This window comes from Sphaerodactylus townsendi, linkage group LG06 (genome assembly GCF_021028975.2).
Source record: "Sphaerodactylus townsendi isolate TG3544 linkage group LG06, MPM_Stown_v2.3, whole genome shotgun sequence".
Lineage (NCBI taxonomy): Eukaryota > Metazoa > Chordata > Lepidosauria > Squamata > Sphaerodactylidae > Sphaerodactylus > Sphaerodactylus townsendi.
In genome coordinates, this window is record NC_059430.1 from 6,176,223 (window position 1) to 6,197,533 (window position 21,311).

General features: G+C 48.3%; 1 protein-coding gene across 1 annotated transcript in view; it reads left to right on the forward strand.

Moving 5' to 3' along the window:
• The first annotated feature begins 1,468 nt into the window (after positions 1–1,468).
• AHCYL2 (adenosylhomocysteinase like 2) overlaps positions 1,469–21,311 on the forward strand; it is a 133,957-nt gene continuing 114,114 nt past the window's right edge. Inside the window, exon 1 of the mRNA XM_048499943.1 lies at positions 1,469–1,856. Within this exon, the coding sequence (XP_048355900.1) occupies positions 1,494–1,856 (363 nt within the window). The 5' untranslated portion in view covers positions 1,469–1,493. The remainder of the gene's footprint in view (positions 1,857–21,311) is intronic.

Below are 21,311 nucleotides of genomic sequence, written 5' to 3' on the forward strand. Positions count from 1 at the left end.
GGCATTTGCTTAGCAAATGCCTTAGATGCCTGACCTGGATAGCCCAGGCTAGCCTGATCTCATCAGATCTCAGAAGCTAAGCAAGGTTAGACCTGGTTAGTACTTGTGTGACCCATGCCATGATGGGAGGCCACCAAGGGAATCCACGGTTGCTATGCAGAGGCAGACCATGGTGAGCCACCTCTGAATGTCTCTTGCCTTGAAAACCCTAGTGGGTCACCAGAAGGCACCCCCAAACGTTAGAAATAGGCATATCCAGAACGTGTCCAGAGGAGGGCAGACAAAATGGTGAAAGGTCTGGAATCCACGCCTACGAAGAAAGGCTTAGGGAGCTGGGATGTTTAGTTTGGAGAAGCAAAGGTTAAGGGGGGGACATGATCGCCAGGTTTAAATATTAGAAGGGATGCCGTGTCAAAGAGGGAGCAAGCTTGTTTTCTGCTGCTTCATAGACTAGGACATGGAGTAACGGAGTCAAGGTGAAGGAGAGCAGATTTCACCTAAACATCAGGGAAAACCTCCTGACTCGACAGGGGAATTCACTGCCTCGGAGTGTGCTGGGTCGGCATGTGTTTCTACCATCAGTAATTATTCGTCATAAGTCATTTTTATTCGCGTAATAAAGTCTGCCCGTGTAAGTCACACACTTTTGCATTTCAGAGCAAACATATTTAGATTTAATGAGATTTATGTTTACTCTGGCAGAAGCATAAAAGTTTACTGTGGTAAACTTTATTACACGATTAAACATTACTTTCATTAATAATATATATATATATAACATACACATGTATACACATATATATACATACACATACATATATATAATTTATGTAATATATATATATATACACACACACACATATATACACACACATACATATATATAACTTATGTAATTATATGTGTGTGTGTGTGTGTGTATATATATATGTGTGTGTGTGTGTGTATGTATGTATTTATGTATGTAGTGGTGCAAAAACCCAATAATAATAATAATAATAATAATAATAATAATAATAATAATAGATTGCAGAAATATGCACCACCTAGCACACCTCACCTGGAAGTTGGCAACCTAACCAAATACCTGGAAGTTGGCAACCTTACCAAATAGAGCTAAAGATGGCTGCCTTGGAAGGCGGGCTATGCACCATGATGGCCCGCCTCCCCTCAAACCACGCCCCCTTTAGGCCCCACCCCCTCCGTTCTCCAAGCATTTCCCAACCCGGCGGTGGAGTCTCATCTAGCCATCCTAGTTATATATATATAGCGTATGTGTGAGGGAAATAAAGGCTGAGGACTACATCTCCCAAGACCACCCGGGGCCGCCTCTCCGCCTCCTCTGCCGGACGGCTCTCCCACCGCACTGCTTGCCGGGAGCGGTAGTTCCCGCGGGCGCCCTCTCCGGCCCGCCGCGGTGGGCGTGGGACTCTGGCGTCCCGTGACACTTCGGGGGCGGGCGGCGGGGGCGTGGCGAGCGCGCGCGCGCTTGTATGAGGGGAGCCGGCGAGGGCTGCGGGCTTTCGCCGAACGGACCGTCTGAGGAGGCGGCGACAGCGGCAGCGATGATGTCGGTGCGGGTGGCGGCGCCGCCGGCCGTGGAGCTGAAGGACCTGGGCGGGCCCCTCGACAAGGCCGCGGGGGGAGGCGGCGGCGGCGGCGGCGGCGGCTCCGGGCCCTGCCCGCCCCTGCCCAGCCCAGCGGCCCCCAAAGCGCCTCAGGCTTCGGCCATGAAGCGCAGCGACCCTTCGCCGCCCTCCGCGCTGGCCGGGGACGGGGGCGCGGGCGGGCCGCTGGGGGAGGCCCTGGTCAGCCCCGACGGGACCGTCACGGAGGCGCCGCGCACCGTCAAGAAGGTAGGCGGGGTGTGCGAGTGTGTGTGTGTGGGCAGGGAGGCCCTTCCTGTCTGGAGACGGCGTTCGCCCATACTCTATGGTATACCACCGAGTTGCGCATCCTCCAGATCACCACGGAGGTGGTGTGGTGGTGCCAGCGCTCTGACGGGGAGGCGAGTGTTGCCCCCCTGATCCATGTTGGCTGTCAGAGCACCTTCCAGCAGTCCAGTAGTGAACCCTGGTTCCAGGGTAAACAATGGCTCCCCAGATGTTCATGGACTACATGATCCCACCAGGCTCCTTAGGGAATCTTAGTCCATGGAACATCCTGGGCGCCCCAGAGTTTGGACACCTCTGTCAGAATCCCTCCCCAGTTAACATATTAGCATTTCCTGTACAAAAAATGTATCCAATTATCATGAAATGCGTTTAATGTTAGTCTGCCCAAATGTGTTGAGAATCACCTGGTTTTAATTTGTGCAAATTTATCAATGGCAGGAATTGAAATCTAAATTGGAATCTTTCTAAATTAACGGTGCTGGCAGGACTGAAGTCTAAATTGGAATCTCTCATGCTTTGCTAGTAGGTTACTCAGACTTTCCCCGCTCTTTTTGGAAACAGGGCATCCTCCTTCTGCCCTTTCGTTGTTTGACTTTCAAAGTTTCATTCACAGTTTGCACACTTGGAAGGTTGCGTATCATATAGCAGGTGAAGACCCGCAAAAGGGCCCCTAAACTTTCCTGTACTGCTGAGCCAGCAATGCATTTATGAAAGGCACGAAAGCAATGCAGGAAAGCCGTGCTAACTCTAGTCCGGATCTGGTTTTTGCATTAAAATATTTTTGCTTGCTAGCCTGAGAAGCAAATAGTCAAAATGGTCAAGACAAAGTCCAGGGTGAAGAGAAGGCAGCTACATTTGACACCGTCTCTAACCGTCAGTCACAAATTGCGGCCATTTTGCATACAATAATGACAAAACAGGAAGCAAGGGAAGGGGACAGGTGAGAAAGAACACCAAGTGCTCCCGAAATGTACACAGCACCTGGCTCCAAATAAACGTCTGCTCTGTCACCGTGTTTATCTTAGATTCCCACCAGCGGTTTTCTGGTCACCCTCACCACACGCCAAGCAGAGCCGCCCTCTATCATACGGTCAGCAGTGATCCCCGTATTAACTGAGGGAATGGTATGATGCGCACACTCCTGTTGCTGTTTACATTGCCGCGCTCTGCACAAGCACGGCTATGGCCATGGAGATGTTGCATCTGATTTTTGGCAGTGAAGGGGAGTTGGGATTGGGGGTAGGTGATAAGTTCGGGCAACTGTGTGAGGGGGGTGGGCACGCTGTTTTTTATTTACTTTGGCTACCTTCTTTTTTTTTCCTTTTGAAATTTTGCATCCCTGAGAATTTTGTGCCCAAACCACCTCCCCAGGGCCCTCACCAGCCTCACGCCAGCCACTGGGGCCACGTGGAGTAGGGCTGCCCCATCTCCAGGGTCTGAGATGCTGAGATTTCCCAGCTCATCTTCTTCTGCTCTCTGACGAGGAGCCTTAGATAGTTCATGGACCACAATTACCATCAGCCCCTGCCAGCATGGGAATTGTAGTCCATGAACATCTGGAGTGCCATAGGTTTGCCACCACTGCGCCTAGGAGAAGATGTTGGGGCAGAGCCTGCAATTTGGGAGGGATCTCAGTGGGGTGTAACGCCATAGGCTCCACCTTCCAAAGCAGCTGTTTTCTCCAAGGGAAATTATCTCTGTGCCCCAGAGAGAAACTGTGGGATGCCCTTGAAGATGCCAGCCACAGAAACAGTTGCAATGTTAGGCGCTAGAACCACCAGAACACAGCCACGCAGCCCCAAAAACCCACAACAGCCAGTTGTCCCTGGCCATGAAAACTTTGAACAGTACATTGAACTGTTCTCAGTTGCCTGGAGATCTGGTGTAATCCCAGGAGATCTCTAGCCACCACCTGGATTCGACAACCCTATCTGGAGGCGAGCTGTCATCTCAGGTGATCTCTGGCCACCACCTGGAGGGTGTCAACTCTGAAGATGAGCTGTAGTTCTGAAAGATCTCCAGTTGTCTCCTGGAGGCTGGCAACCCTGCGTTGGGGGTAGACTCAATGGCATACCCCCTGGAAGTCCTCCCCGCCTCCAACCCCGCCCTCCCCAGATTCCACTCCCAAAATCTCCAGGTATTTCCCGACCCAGAGCTGGGCTCTGCTTGCAGGGGCAAGATGTTGCAGACGGCATTTCCCAAACACCTGTGATTGTGATGAGCTGGTGGTTGTCCTTCCCCCAAAGGGAAAATCTGCCACTCAGATAATCCCCCAGGAGAGCTGCTCCAACATCCCATCACCTTTGAGAAGGGGGATAAAATGTTGGAGGCGGCCCAGGAGGCTAGAGAGTGGGAGAGGTCAGGTCTGGCTCAGGAAAAAGAGCGGCTCTGCCCGGCAGTGAGGCAGAGTGGTTGAACCTCATCTGTGGGAGGGCGCAGTTGTTAGCCCTGTCTCTGGGGATGAGAAGACCGAGTCCCGTTGAGTCTGACTCCGGGGAAAGGCCAGGCTGGTGTGAGTGGACTCCTGCCTGTGAGAGAGGATCCAACCTAGGGCTTTCCTTAAAAGCCTGTTTGTAGCTGAAAGCATTGTTGAAATCTCTGACTGCTCTCTGAGGGCATCACCAGTTTGCATTTTCGTGCCTCGGCCAGGTGTCCGCTTAGTCTACCTGGAGACCTGCGCTGCTAGTTTGTTCCTTTAATGCCAACCTGTAAATAAATAAATCTTCTAACTGGTTCATATATTAATCCAGCCTCCGCGATCTCCATAATCTCCTTGTGCGCCATGAAAGAGACTTCGCAGCAGTGACTCAAAGCCTATACGCTCGCTACCTGCAGGGCACCTGGAGGCTGCCAGGAAGGTTTATAGTACAAAATGAACTGAGGTCCCCAAAATCTGAGGAGGCTGTGTCATCCTCTTAGTGAGGGGAAAAAGGCCTGTCACAATGGTATCTCATAGAGTTGTCTGAAGGTTTCAGGGCACAGGTGTCTCGAGGTTCTCCAGATGCTGAGGACTGATAGTTCCCAGCATCCCCTGCCAGCAGGATGCTGGCAGGGGATGATGGGAACTGTCGTCCACAACATCTGGAGGGCTGTGAGTTTGACACCTGTGCTCCCGGGGAACTGATGTCTGTAGGCGGGAGATTTCCAGGTCCCATCTGGAAGTTGGCAACCCAAGGAATTGAGGACTCTGGCGCCCCCTCTCGTGTTTCCCTTCTCTTCCCCTTTTAAAAATTCTTGCTTCTTTATACCCCCTCCATCACAACTTGATACAGAACAGAGGACACAGGATTTTCCTCCCAGTTTAAACCTATACACCAGGGGTGACCAACTCTGGTGCGTTCATTGGCTATAGTTCCCATCAGCCCCTGCCGGCATGGCCAACCAGCAGGGGCTGATGGGAATTGTAGTCCATGAACCTCTGAAGAGCCAGAGTTGGACACCCCTGCCCTAGATCTTCCCCGTTCTGTACTCTGTTTTACATAAAGATGATAGTTCAGTTCAATGGCCATGCCAGCAGGGGCTGATGGGAATTGTAGTCCATGAACATCAGAAGCGCCTGAGTTGGACACCCCTGCTCTATATGAATTCCCTTTCTCCCCCTCTTCCACCATATATTCAGTGTCAGTATGCAATGGAGGGAGGGGGACTCCGGGTTGCTAAAAGTATTTATTCGTTGACCCGTTCTGAGGATTCGTGCCTCTTTTCATTTTGACTGAGTGCCTCCCAACACCTGCAACAGCCCCAGTCTTCTTTTCAGGTGGGAATCTGTGTAATGGCTATTTCCCTCCCCCACCCCTCCTGGATAAGCTAATCCACGGGGGAAGGGGAAGGAAAGCGAACAGAAGCCCCCCCCCCCCGCAACGATCTGTAAGCTAACTCTCCTTTACTTTTGATGGTGATAGTGATGGTGTACCTTTGCTTTCATGCTTGCCTTGGGGTATGGAAAGCCAGGGACAGTGATCTCGGGTGGGGGTGGGGACTGCCTTCTGTCCTCCATGCTGAAGTGTCCCCGCAGGTACAGCTTGTTCCTGTGCTTCCCACCAGTTCCCAGCCCTGAATGCGATGCTGCTGTTTGTCTTTCCGTGTCTTGAGTGGAGGGAGGGAGGCGTCTCATACTTCTTGGGACTGTACGGTTCTTGTATAGCTGGGCAGTGTTCACGTCCTGCATAACAATAGAACGAGGGGGCATGCATTGAAAATGCTGGGGGGAAGAATTAGGACTAATAAAAGGAAACACTTCTTCATGCAACGTGTGATTGGTGTTTGGAATATGCTGCCGCAGGAGGTGGTGATGGCCACTAACCTGGATAGCTTTAGAAAGGGCTTGGACAGATTGATGGAGGAGAAGTCGATCTCTGGCTCCCAATCTTGATCCTCCTTGATCTGAGATTGCAAATGCCTTGAAGAGACCAGGTGCTCGGGAGCAGCAGCAGGCAGAAGGCCGCTGCTTTTCACCTCCTGCACGCGGAGCCCCCCAAAGGCACCTGGTGGGCCACTGCGAGTAGCAGAGAGCTGGACTAGATGGACTCTGGTCTGATCCAGCTGGCTTGTTCTTATGTTCTTATGTTCTTAACAATAACTTGCGAGAGAACCACGTCTGTTGGTGTGGTTGCTGCAGGAGGTATTGAATGAGGACTGTAGGCTCATCTGCCCTGGCTCCTTCTGTAGCAGAGCCCCTTTTCCCCCTGTGGCCTGTGTGAGTTTCCCCTCGCGACTGGAAGTAAGCCACCCTTGCTATTAACTTCCAAGGGTTTGCAAAACTAGGCCTTACCCCGCCGCACCGGGTGGAACGGACCGGAGCATCGAGATGCGAAAAGCCAACTGACGCCAGTAAAGCAAAATGTTCAACTGCAGCTTGCAAAAGAAAAAGCGTCATGTGCAGCAGCCTGACGTGGCTTTTGCAGTGCAGCGTGTGAGATGCAGGTGAAGTCATCGTAAGCACCCAAGAAGCCCTGCTCTAAGCTGGTTCTTGCAACAGAAACACTGATTCATAGGAGCTCGCTAACCTTCGAAAGCGGCACTTCTACAAGCAGCAGTTCTCAATGCCTTACCTGTTTAAAACCTCCCATTTTGGTTTAATGTCTCAGACATCTTTTCCCTTGGCTGCCACATGCTGATAATCCACTTTCAAAGCATGTGTGGTTGGCTGCATGTGATTTCTGTCGCATCCGTGGATCACGTCAGCAACATTTTAAAAAGCAAGCTTAAGCAACACTTGTTTGCTTTATTTACATTATTTATAGAGCCCCTTTCTCTGTGATTCAGTGCAGATTGTGTCAGACCCTCGACAGGGTGGGACGTCCAATAACCAAAGCAATGGGGTTTGGATCGCAGAAATCTGCAGCAGAACTGAAAAAGCAAAAGCTGTGAACATGACAAATTCAGCGATGCAGAAACTGTGCATTAGCATCATACAGAAACAGTATGTAATATGTACATTAGTATAGTCCACTGTGCCTGTTCCTATATCGCAGCGAACCATTTGTTGTGGTCCCGCCATATTATCTATTAAAGAAAACCCTTCTGAATAATTCAATTTTGGACAGTTTGCGGACAGCCAGGAGGGTTTCCAGACCTCCTCAGGCTGGCAATTCTGCAAAGTGGGGGCCGCCCAGAATACATACATATGCTCAGTTATTGATCTTGCCCATTTGGAGCAGCAGTGGCGTAGTGGTTAAGAGCAGGTGCATTCTAATCTGGAGGAACTGGGTTTGATTCCCTGCTCTACCACTTGAGCTGTGGAGGCTTCTCTGGGGAATTCAGATTAGCCTGTGCACTCCCACACACACCAGCTGGGTGACCTTGAGCTAGTCACAGCTTCTCGGAGCTCGAGACATAACTAGACATAAGAACAGTTTTTTCCCGAATGCCATCACTCTGTTAAACAAATAATTCCCTCGATAATGTCAAACTATTTATTATATTTTATTTATGGATGAATTTACTTCGGTACCACTACTTTTTTTCTAACATCATTCCTATTACCTATCTCCTCCCACTATGGCGACTAACAGCACTATAGCCTGTGCTGACATTTCCCCATTTTATTTTTATGATTTTACATTTTATGTTTTATTATCATTGATTGTTTTCTGATTGCTTACTAGACCTATATGACAATCATTAAGTGCTGTACCTTATGATTCTTGACAAATGTATTTTCTTTTATGTACACTGAGAGCATATGCACCGGAGACAAATTCCTTGTGTGTCCAATCACACTTGGCCAATAAAGATTCTATTCTATTCCCATTCTATTCTATTCTATTCCTCAGGGCTGCACCTTCCACTTCACAGGGTGTTTGTTATGAGGGGAAGGGCAAGGAGATTGTAAGCCCCTTTGAGTCTCCTGCAGGAGAGAAAGGGGGGATATAAATCCAAACTCTTCCTCTTCTTTGCGGGATGTCATCTCTGATATGGTGGAGCACGGGGGCGGGAGAGGAAGAGGTGTGGTAGCCAGTATTGGAAACTTCCTTATTGGTTAATAAGTTCTAGGTAGAGGCCAGCGCTCCTGTTAATTGGCTTAAGCGTAGCTTGACGTGCGATTAGTGTGAGCCAGCGCCGTATAGTGATTAAGAGTGGTGGATTCTAGTCTGGAGAACTGGGTTTGAGTCTGCGCTCCTTAACATGAATGGTGGGTTCTCATCTAGTGAACTGAGTTAGTTTCCCCGCTCCTCCACATGAAACCGGCTGGGTGACCTTGGATCAGTCCCTGTTCTCTCAGAATTCTCTCAGCCCCACCAACCTCACAAGGTGCCCCTAGTGGAGAGGGGAAGGGAAGGAGCTTGTAAGTGGCTTTGAGACTCCTTTTGTCAAGAGGATAACCATCTCATATTCTCAGATAGCCTGATGGACTGGCTACCCCCATCAGCCCCTGCTGGCATGGCCAATTGGCCACTGATGGGAATTGTAGTCCATGAACATCTGAAGCACCAGAGTTGGACACCCCTGCCTTGCAGAATAGAAAAACAGGGTGAAAATCCAAACGCTTCTCTTCTTCGTCATTCAGTTGTAATCAGGATAAAGTTCTTGTCCACACCCCAGTCAATTTGCAAATTCCGGTAATGGTGTCTTTGATCGGATTGAACAAAACACCTGGCGGGTTTATTTCTTTGTTGTATTTTTTTGTGTGTTAACCATTTGCTTCTGTTGCAGGACTGCCCGGCTAAAGTTGTGATAAAGATTTATGTCTCTGGGGAATCTGGTTCTGAAAAATCTGCATTTCATTCCATCTCAGTCAGTTGTCGAGAGATGCAAGTCACGTTCAAAGATCACTTCTAGCGAAGTCGCTATTTTGGTGCCAGCGAGAAGCGATGTCCCGAGTACTGTGTTCCCCCACCAGGAAGTCCAATTTCTGGCTGCTCAAAGAGAAAGCGTAATGATTAAGCCTTTCAGGATTTGCAGCTAATGTCAGGCTTAATTGTCTGTGCTGCATGTAACCAATTAGAACAGATATTTAGTAGCCGTCTGCTGCCATTAGATTCCTGTGCATACAGTAGTTATTTTATATTTTGCGAACCTTTGGAATCTTCTTGGGCACAGTGATAGTCCTTGAGAAGCGGAAAAGAATAAAGGTTCTTGTGAGACCAAAGTGAACATAGAAAAAGAAGAAGAAGAGTTTGGATTTATATCCCCCCTTTCTCTCCTGCAGGAGACTCAAAGGGGCTGACAATCTCCTTGCCCTTCACAACAAACACCCTGTGAGGTGGGTGGGGCTGAGAGAGCTCCGAGAAGCTGTGACTAGCCCAAGGTCCCCCAACTGGTGTGTGTGGGAGTGCACAGGCTAATCTGAATTCCCCAGAGAAGCCTCCACAGCTCAGGCAGCAGAGCTGGGAATCAAACCTGGTTCCTCCAGATTAGTGTGCACCTGCTCTTTACCTCCTACGCCACTGCTGTTACTCTAACTATGCCTCCTTCCAATGAGTTTCCTTCCCCACCGATGACAGGTAGTTCTGAAATGTTTCTTCACATCGTGCAAGTGATTCAGTCTCTTCTGGCAAGCAGGAGGCCACCTGTTGTATTTCTGCACGAGTTACTGTCATGGGCTGCTGCTAGCACAGACCATGTCCAGATCAGTGACTCATGGACTTCTCTGAGAGTGTATAATTCTCCTCCTCCCAAACTGGTAAATATTCTGAAGTGTAAGGGTGCCTTTAACTTCAATTTAGGGACATATGTGCTGCAGCTGTCATAAGTGTTTGGAACAGAGCTCCAGACGCAGGCTATGCTTCAGATGTTCATGGATCATACTATCAGCTCCTCGCCAGCATGGCCAATTGGCCATGCTGGCAGGGGCTGATGGGGATTGTAGTCCATGAACGTCTGGAGAGCCGCAGGTTGCAGACCCCTAAGATCTGGTTAAAAGATTAAAAATAGAAATAAAAGATCTGGTTAAAAGATTAAAAATAGAAATACAGCCATTTTATTTTTTACCAGTGATAGACCAGCGATTCCTACTTAACTGGTAGTATAGCTAATTGTCTGAAAAATCTACTTCTCTGTTTCGCTCTTTTAATGTGATAAAAATATTGAGTGGGTCCTGCATGCAGCTGGGCACGGAGGTGACCTGCCTCACGTACCACACGAAACCTCCCCTTAATTTCAAATGATTGCCTGATACAGCGCCGGACCAGTGAGCTGGCAAGTAGTTTGCAGGGGTTGTACTGTCACTTTGGGTATCAGATATACTGGCTGCGATATAATTCCCATCACTTTTCCAGTTAAAAAATATAGAGTTTGGGATATACCACGATAAGACCACGCCAAATGTTTATAGTTAATGCAGCTGCTGGACGCCTCTTAGGAGAACTCCAAAGAATCGCGTCTCCAACAACTTGGGGACATTTTCCCACTCAGAGTGAAGAGGAGGAAACTTGACTTCCCCTTTCAGCATTCACCAAGTTTCCAGATCATCTTCCTCTAAAGGGCCAAGACCGACAGCTGCAGCCTAAGATCATGGCAGGTGGTGGGTGATGGGCTACAGCTGCGGTAATACAGGCAGGAGGCAGGCAGGTTTCGCGGTTCAGGAGTGAGGAACCGGAACTCCAGTGGCGCTGGGCAGCAGCAGCAGCAGAACTGCTGCTCCAGATCCTGGGCACTCAGCACCACCCGCTCAGTACCCGGCGTATAAGACGACCCCAGACTTTACAGATGTGAGGTGGGTGGCAGTTCCAAAGCAGGCCTGCGCGCACCTATGAACAGCATCAAAGAGAGCATAGTGTCACATAAAATAGACAATGCAGGAGGAGATTCCTCTACAGAAGCACTGTGGATATCAATACTCAGGGTGAAGCAAAGTTTAACATTAGGAATATATTAATCGCCCCCCTGACCAAAGTGCACAAGAGGATTCTGAGATGGAAAAAGAAATTAGAGAGGCCAACAAAAAGCAAAAAATAATGTCGTGGTAATGGGCCATTTTAACTTATCCCCACATAAACTGGAAAATGCATCTGGTGGGCTTCAGGTCAGTAGTAAGGAGAGAACATCTCCTGGATATGCTAAATGACTGTGGCTTAGGAGCAGATGGCTTGTAGAAACCAACTAGGGAGATGTGGATCCTAGATCTAATTCTATGTGGGACCGCAGGACCTCGAAAAGGGAAGTCAGTGTTGTTGAGTTCCGATAGGGAAACAGCTTAATTCCACAATGCTAAGTCAGATTCAGTATCTCTGTGATGCTAACAAGTGACAACTACTAATGAAGCTAAGCATTTGCCTCTCTCAGAAAGGGAAATTTCAAAGATGAGGGGATAGTACAGGAAGCCGAAAGGGAAAAATCAAGAGTCAAAAATGCCCAAGGTGCTTTTTTGGAGGTTAGTTTAAAAAACACAGTCTTAAAAAGCTCAGCTGGAATGTGTTCCGGCAGGTTAGGAAAGGCAGCCTAGTCCAAAAAAGAAAAGCCACCATGGTGCTAATGAAGGGAGGTTGAGGTAATTATTAGGAAAAAAGATGTTCCTTTTAGAAAATGGAAGTCCAACTTTAACTGATGAAGACATCACCAGAGAGAAACACAAATGGTGGCAAAAGAGAAGCAAGAAGCTGTAAGTGAGGCAAAAAAGGATTATGATGGAACGCATGGCTGCTTAACATCAAGACTATTAGCAAACAAACAGTTCTTCAAGTACACTCAAAGCAGGAAGCCAGCTAGGAAGGCCGTAACTCCGCTAGACGATGAAGGAAATGTGCAAAAGGTAAAAGTGCTAAAGGTGACAGGGAGATTGGCAGAGAAGCTGAATGAATTCTGCATCTGTCTTCAACGCTCCAAGAGGAGGTGGAGGAAAATTCTGCACCTGAATCCAAGCTTCTTAGGAGGTGAATCCCAGGAACTAGGCCAAGTTAGTGGTAGACATGAAGAAGTTCTGGCAGCCATTGATAAACCAAATGCTACCAAATCCTCTGCCCAGGGGATTGCATTCATCCAAGAGTTCTTAAAGAGCCTAGCATGAAATTGCTGGATGTTCCTTCACATTAATATGCAACTTATCCCCGAAATCAGGCTCCATCCCTGGAAGACTGGTGAAGATGGGCCAATGTCACACCAATCTTTAAGAAAGGGTCTAGGGGGGGGACTCCGGAAATTACAGGTCAGTCAGTTTGACATCGTGTTCCTGGTTCAAAATTAGTAGAATCTTATCATTAAAGATAAAATTATAAACATGTGTAGAAAGCAAGACTCCGCTTTGATGGAAGAGTCAGCATGGCTTGCTTGTAGAGTAAGTCCTGTCTTTACAAACTTACTACATAGAGTTCTTTTGAGGGTGTAAACAGACATGATGGATATAGGGGGAACCAGTGACATTGTCTGATCCTACCGATTTCGCAAAAGGTTTTTGACAAAGTTCCTCACCAGAATCGACTGAGAAAACCCTCAGCAATGAAGGAATAAGAGGGGAAGTCCTCCTATGGATTAAAAACTGGTTGAGGAACATTGGAAACAAAGGGTGGGTGCATAAATCGGGAAGTTCTCTACAATGGAGAGGATGTAGGGAGTGTGAAGTCCCCTTAAGGGATCCGTTTTGGGACCAGTGCTCTTTAATCCATCTCATAAACGACCTGGAAGTGCAGGGGGTGGGTAGTGTGGTGGCCAAAGCTTGGTGAGACATACTCAAATTCGGCGTAGGGTGGTAAGAACCAACAAAGCGATTGGGCAAGAGCTCCAAGCCGACCTCTTTGATAAATTAGGGTGAAAGCGGGCTAAGGAAATGGCAAATGCAGTTCATCGGGAAGCAAATGTAAAGTGATGCACGAAAAAAAATCCAAACTCACATACACGCCACAGGGTCAGTGCCATCAGTCAGCGGTGACTCAGGAAAGCGGATTTGGGCTGCCTTTTAGTTGATAGTTCCATGGGAATGTCAACTCAATGCATGGCAGCTGCGGAAAAAAGGCTTAACTCTATGCTGGGGATAATTTCAGGAAAAGGAATCTGAGATAAAACTGCAAAAGATTGTCATGCCCTTATATATAAAGACACATTACCGCAGCGACCGCATCTTGGGAGTAATTGCTGTGTCAGCTCTGGTCGCCACATCTCAAAAAGGTGAGATCTAAGAGGATAGAAAAGTGCAGAGAAGGGCAACGAGGATGATTGAAGGATTGAGCACCTTCCTTTAATGAGGAGAGGTTGCAGCGCTTAAATTCTTTAAGTTTGGAGAGGAGACGCCTGAGGGGGGGATAAGGATTGAAGTCTATAAAGAGTTATGCATTGGGGTAGAAAATGCTGCGGACAGAGAGAAATTTTTCTCTCTTTCTCACAATACTAGAAATCCAAGGGGGCATTCATTGAAAAAATGCTGGGGAAGAATTAGGACTAATAAAAGGAAACACCCTTCACGCTAATGTGTGATTACAGGTGCTTGAATTGTGCTGCCACAGGGAGGGTGGTGGATGGCCACTCAACCTTGGATAGCTTTAAAAAGGGCTTGGACAGATTTATGGAGGAGAAGTCAATCTATGGCTACCAATCTTGATCCTCCTTGATCTCAGATTGCTAATGCCTTAGCAGACCAGGTGCTCAGGAGCAGCAGCAGCAGAAGGCCATTGCTTTCACATCCTGCATGTGAGCTCCCAAAGGCACCTGGTGGGCCACTGCGAGTAGCAGAATGCTGGACTAGATGGACTCTGGTCTGATCCAGCAGGCTAGTTCTTATGTTCTTATGTTCTTATTGTATTTGCATGGCAAGATTATGGTGGGAGTCTTGGAACCCACCTCAGGCCATTGAGGTTGGAGCCAGAGGTGGCCATTCCCAGCTGAAGATGGGGAACAGGATTCGCTGCCTAGGCCAGGGGTCCGCAACCTGCGGCTCTCCAGATGATCAAGGACTACAAATCCCATCAGCCCCTGCCAGCATGGCCAATTGGCACCTGGTGGGCCACTGCGAGTAGCAGAGTGCTGGACAAGATGGACTCTGGTCTGATCCAGCAGGCTAGTTCTTATGTTCTTATGATTTCCCAGGGTTCCAAAGTAATCTTATACGCCAGTATATATGGTACCTTCCTAAAGAACTGAATCTAGATTTTGGCAGGCTGGTCCTGTGGAGGAAAAATGCCCCAACCCTCTTGACTGCTTGACCACAGCGTGTTCTGCAGTTTCGGTGCCTTCAGTCTAGAGTTTATCTTGGCCACGCGCTTGCTGGTGGCTCAGTTTCATGCTAATCCGCAGCAATCAGTTTTATGTCACGGCAACGAGCACGCCTCCTCAGACTGAGACCCCGAGGAGCGTTTTCTCATTAGGCGCCTGGTTTGTTAACTTGTGCACAAAGTTGCCAATTGGAGGCAGGCTGTCCTGTTCCCTGCAAAATGCACAGCCTGTCTCCTTCAGCGCGCACTCGGTTTATTTTTAGGAGACTTCTCCGATGCATCTCCAGTCGGCTCGAGAGGTTGCATGATGGTGTGGTTTCCTTCCAGCCTATCCGTACAAAGAGCACGGAGCCTTCAAGATGGATGCCTGACTAACGGGTGGGAAATGGCAATGATTGTAAATCTATAATGTTAGAATTGCCGCATTCCAGTGGCTTTCAGTTGCCTGGCAGTAATTTACAACCTCCATCCGCACTAGAGAATAATCTGGTAGTCCAGGTATACAAAAACTGCCGCTTCTTCACCCTTCTCTGTGTCTGCTTCTTGTCTGCCAGTGTGGTATAGTGGTTAAGAGCAGGAGGATTCTAATCTGGAGAACTGGGTTTGATTCCCCACTCCTCAGATGGAGGAGTGGGGAATCAAACCCAGTTCTCCAGATTAGAATCCTCCTGCATCTGAGTGGCACAGGCTTCTCTGGTGAACCTGATGTGTTTTCACACTCCTACATTCCTGCTGGGTAACTTTAGGTCAGTCACAGTTCTCTCAGGACTCTCTCAGCCCCACCTGCCTCCCAAGGTGTCTGTTGTGGGGAGAGGAAGGGAAAGGAGCTTGTAAGCCACCTTGATCTCCTTACAGGAGAGAAAGGTGGGGTATAAATCCAAAATCCCCCCCACCTCCTCCTCTGTGTCCACTGTAGTAGAGGTGATAATCTGGGAGGAGAAAAATAACACGTCCATCAGCTACAGAATGCTGTTCCCAAACATCGTCAGGCCTGATCAGAGTTCTCCGTTCGTGCGTGGCGTGCAATGCAAGCGTTTGTTTTGTAGGCCATCCCTCTCTGCTGTTCGTGGTCCTTATGACGGCCAGAGCTGCCTTGATATCTTTAGAACTGGGTCGAGATCCTTCCCTGTCCAATCGTTTTATTAAAATATTCATAAGGCTGCTTTTGCCTCCCAACGCAGGGACCCAACGTGGGTAGCGGTAGATTAAACTGTTCACATCACATACCAATATATATAACAATAGAAATTTTAACTGTATCCCATAACTAGGACAAAGAGGCTTAGAGACAGCTTCTACTCTAGAGCTGTGGCGATGCTGAACTCTGCAGCTTCGTTTTGATGTGTTTGGGGCTCTGTAGGGATGGGTGGAGGAAGGGGACAGGGAGGATGGGGTATGAGTCTGAAATTGTGTGCATCGAGGAATGCTGCTGTAAATTTCGTTGTGTGTGCACAATGACAATAAAATGCTTATGCTTATAAGAGCATTAGGAAATTTGCAGACCCTCTTACCAAGCTCGATATGGCAGCCTTGTCAAAATGCTGGGAGGCTCAGAGACTTCCTCACCATTTTTTTTTTGGCAAGGCCATTCCTAATGATGTTCCTAAGCCCGTGGTGGTGAACCTTTGGCACTGCAGAGATGTTATGGACTACAATTCCCATCAGCCTCTGCCAGCATGGCCAATTGGCCATGCTGGCAGAGGCTGATGGGTATTGTAGTCCATAACATCTGCAGTGCCAAAGGTTCACCACCACTGCCCTAAGCATAAGAACATAAGAACAAGCCAGCTGGATCAGACCAGAGTCCCATCTAGTCCAGCTCTCTGCTACTCGCAGTGGCCCACCAGGTGCCTTTGGGAGCTCACATGCAGGAGGTGAAAGCAATGGCCTTCTGCGGCTGTTGCTCCCGATCACCTGGTCTGTTAAGGCATTTGCAATCTCAGATCAAAGAGGATCAAGATTGGTAGCCATAAAGCAATGATGAGGAGAGGGGGTTGGTTCCTTTGCTGGGCTCCGTTGGTTTACATGAACTTCTGGGACACTTAATTGAAACCACTCTGTATGTGTGGGAGGAAGGGAACGTTATCCACTTTTCTGTGCATCTCTGAGTCACTTGGGATCGATTTCCTCAAGAATCTAGCCAGCTTTCTAACCATTTTCAGATTTGGTTTTGTTCAGAACACCTTCCTTGAAGATAGTTTCAGGTGTGGTTGTTGTGCGGTTTCAGGGCTGTATGGCCATTTTCTCCTAAAAAGGAGAAAATGCTACGAGAACACGGCCATACAGGCCGGAGACCACACAACAGCCCAGTGATTCCGGCCATGAAAGCCTTCAACAGTACAGTTTCAGGTGGGCAGCCAGGTTGGTCTCCATGCATGGGTGAATTTTTAAAATATTGTGATTGGTGTAGCGATGTAGCCATCTATAAGTGTGTGGGAAAGACAATGGGCTGTTATTGCCCACTGCTTGTTATTGCAAGTTTTTCCAGCCTCAGTTGAATCTCTGACCCACCAATTACTACACTGTTTCAGATTCAAGGAAATCAGATCCAAGTATGTGAATCTTACTCCTTTACATTTACCCCATCTCTCCGATTTAATCAGAGTACACTACTTGTTGGACAGTCCTGATCCTTCTCTCTGTATGATAGTGGCAGACTTTCTCCTGGAAATTACTAAACGCCAGTAGATTTCCTTCGACTTAACATTTATTTCCTGTATTGTATATGCTTTTTAATCTGTTTTTTATTGTTGTTGTACTGCTGTCTATGCCAATAAAGGCTTGCTATCTGAGTCAAGTTTTTCCAGACAGTTCACAAAGGACAGCCATTCTGGTTTGTCAGAGCAAAGGAGGAAGCGCTTGCATTGGGCATGTGCGCTTTCAGCCGTGAGAGACGATACATATTATAGACAAACGCAAACTTTACACTTATTACCTTAGCCATACGACGATAAAAGTAATGCAGTACAAAGCAAAGTGCCAGTTGCATTGAAGATGACGTCATAAAGTTCCCTTTGGAGGAAGGTGGAATGGCTGACCGGAGGAGGAAGAACATGTATTTTCGATATGAATTAGGGGCAGGGGAAAGAAAGAAAGAAAGAAAGAAAGAAAGAAAGAAAGAAAGAAAGAAAGAAAGAAAGAAAGAAAGAAAGAAAGAAAGAAAGAAAGAAAGAAAGAAAGAAAGAAAGAAAGAAAGAAAGAAAGAAAGAAAGAAAGAAAGAAAGAAAGAAAGAAAGAAAGAAAGAAAGAAAGAAAGAAAGAAAGAAAGAAGCCTAGAGGTTCCTCTTGCTCAAGAAGCTTGGCTTTTGACCCGGAGGCTTTTAAAGGGTGAGGCTCAGGAGAGGCTGCAGGTATGTGCTAGAGGTGGTGGGCAGGTGAATTTTGGGGCGGTTCCAGGCAATTGCTTTGAAAATAGGAGGTGTTGCTGGCCTTTGCTCTCGGGACAGGTGCCCTGTCCGGACTGACAAACCTGCTTGGGGGAGAAGCATTGCAAACTTGAAATGTTTGGCATCGCAGTGTTTTTCAAAGGACAGGGTGGAAACCTTTGAAAGGGCAGGTTCACAGGGAGGGGCTGTTTTAAAGTGGGGCTCAGCAGGGTGTGTCGCTGTATTCAGAAAGTAGCTTCTTGTTTTAAGAACATAAGAACTTGCCTGCTGGATCAGACCAGAGTCCATCTAGTCCAGCTCTCTGCTACTCGCAGTGGCCCACCCGGTGCCTTTGGGAGCTCGCGTGCAGGATGTGAAAGCAATGGCCTGCTGCTGCTGCTGCTCCTGAGCACCTGGTCTGCTAAGGCATTGTAATCTGAGATCAAGGAGGATCAAGATTGGGAGCCATAGATCGACTTCTCCTCCATACGTCTGCTAAGCCCAACCCTTTTAAAGCTAGAAAGAGCTTTATTTTAAGAACATAAGAACTTGCCTGCTGGATCAGACCAGAGTCCATCTAGTCCAGCTCTCTGCTACTCGCAGTGGCCCACCCGGTGCCTTTGGGAGCTCAGGATGTGAAAGCAATGGCCTGCTGCTGCTGCTGCTCCTGAGCACCTGGTCTGCTAAGGCATTGGCAATCTGAGATCAAGGAGGATCAAGATTGGGAGCCATAGATCGACTTCTCCTCCATAAATCTGCCCAAGCCCTTTTTAAAGCTAGAAAGGGCTTTGTTTTGTTGTGGATTGATCCAGGGGTGTCCAACTCTGGCGTGTCAGATGTTCATGGACTACTATTCCCATCAGCCCCTACTTGCAGAAAAAGCTTAGTTACCCAGTAAATGCCACCTGCCTAATATTACACATGAACAGAGGCGTATTATGCATGGCCTTATTACAACAAAAGATGTGTCAGATGCTATTAAAAAATTTAACAGGGGAAAGTTCCTGGGCCAGATGGATTTCATGTATATATTACGTATTGAAAATGATATTTTACAACCTTTACAAAATACAGTGAACTCTATTTTGTTAGAAGGAAAGAGGCCAGGCTCTTGAGAGGGAGCTAACATTGAGTTAATGCCGAAAGAAGACCAAGACAAATAATTAACAAATGACTATAGACCAATATTGTTATGGAACAATGGTGACTCTATTTCTGAACGCAGAGCAGAAGAGAAGTTTGGATTTATATCCCGCTATCCTTCAAACTTAATATTCGATTTTGTTATTAAACTATTTTAGGCAAAAAAAATAAATCACAAGTCAGAAAGTGTTTAGAAAAAAATATTGTGCGTGCTGGTGAAGGGGAGGTGCTGTGGTCCACTGGTAGAGCGCCCCCTTTCTTTGCAGAAGGTCCCAGTTAATCCTTGGCGACTTCGTTTAAAAGGGGAATCCCCAATCACAAGATAAACCTTTATCTGAGACCCTGGAGAATTATTGTTGCTTGCTGACCTTCTTATGCCAATGGCCTCACTCTGTATCTGGCAGCTGCTTTGGTTTATGCTCAGGGGTGACCAACCTATGGTGCTCCAGGTGTTCATGGACTACAGTTCCCATCAGCCCCTGCCAGCATGGCCAATGGCTGCCTTGGCCAGCTCCCAGAAGTCTGTTGGGGAAAACTCTTAAAACATTCAAGGCAGGTGTGCATAACACACACGGAGCTGCTGTGTTCTGAATCAGGCTCTGGTCCACCAAGGTCAATTTCACTTGCTCCGATTGGCAGCTGCTCTCTGGGGCCTCGGGTCTCTTTCACATCTCCGGCTGCCAGGTCCTTTGACTTGGAGATGGTGGGGATTGAACCTGGGGTCTGGCGTATTCCGAGCAGTTGCTCTGCCGCCGAGACACACCCGCTCCCCTGCTTGGACCTCTCTGACGGCTTGCAGCTGTCATAAATAATCCAAGGGTTTATACTGATTTCAGTTGCAATAATCCAAGGGTTTACATGGCAACATTTTGCTTAGCTATACAAATGGGTCCTTCTTCCTACTTTCTGACTCACATCCGCTTTCTTCCTGTGCTGCACAGAGTACACGTTTCTTCCTTTGCGTCATCGTCTGATTCCCTGACCCCCCCCTTTTCCATTAACTCTTCCCTTTTTCTCTCCTTCAAATCATACTCTTCCTTTGCCATTTTCCTCTGCATTCCCTGTTTCTCTCTTTGGCCCTTTCCGCATGGCGGAAAGGGTCCCTCTCCACTGGCAGAAATTATGCCGGTGGAGGGGAGGGGGCCGTTCGCACGGGAGCGTGCGAGCGGCCCCCGCAGAGGCTGGCCCAGAAGAGGCGGCTCCGCATGGAGCTGCCTCTTTTGCGTCCCCCCCCACTCACCTTGTCCTCCAGCGTTAGTCTGGAGGGCTGCAGGAACCCACCCATGCTGCCGTCCGACCTCCAGGGGTCGGAGGGCAGTGTGGGCGGGTCTCAGCAGCCCTCCAGACTGACGCTAGAGGACGAGTTGGGGGGGGGGGGAACGGGAAAGCGGCGTCTTCGGCGCGGTTGCCAAGGGTAGTAGCATTCGCCAACGCAATTGTGGCGCTTTCCAAAAACCTCCCTCAGGAAGGGAGGTGGAAAGCGGCGTCTGTGCGCCGCTCGGGGCCGCACAGGACTGCGCTGCTGTGTTGCAGCAGCGACGTCTGTGTGAACAGCACCCCAGTGATCAGTGTTTTTCCGTCCCTGGGCCGCTGTTTTTGGCCCCGTGCGGAAAGGGCCTTTGAGCGTTAAGTTGCCAAGGGTATTGGCATTCTTATCTCTCTTATTCCATGTGTTTTACCATCCATATTTCTGACTTAGAATCATAGAGTTGGAAGAGACCCCAAGGGCCATCAAGTCCAACCCCTTGCACTGCAGGAACACACCATCAAAGCACTCCTGACAGATGGCCATCCAGCCTCTGTTTAAAAACCTCCTTGTTTTTCTCTTCCTGTTATTTCTTTAGTAAAAAAAAATGTGTTCCTTCCCACCTTTGGGGCTTTTCTGCACCCCCATCAGTCACCCACCTTCACCCGTTCCAGCCATCTTTTTTGGTCTTTTTCTCCCCCAACCCCCATGCCTTATCTCTGTTCCTCTTAGCTGGACTCCATGGTAACAGCATGGTCACACGCTGGTCCATCTGCGCACGGGGTGAAGTCTCGAATGCAGGTTGCCTGTGCAATATGGCCAGCTGAAATCTGGAGAAACCAACGCCTGCACCACTCTGTGCTTCAGAGTAGCGGGCAAAGAGTAGAAATGGTGACAAGAGTTTCTCTCTCAGCCATACCGTTGATGGGCTGCAGATATTTCCTGCCCCTGACCTGGATGGCCCAGGCTAGACTGACCTCACCCGATCTCAGAAGCTAAGCGGGATCTGCCCTGGCTAGTGCTTAGATGGGAGACCACCCAGGAAGTCCACAAACAGGCAGTGACAAACCATCTCTGCTTG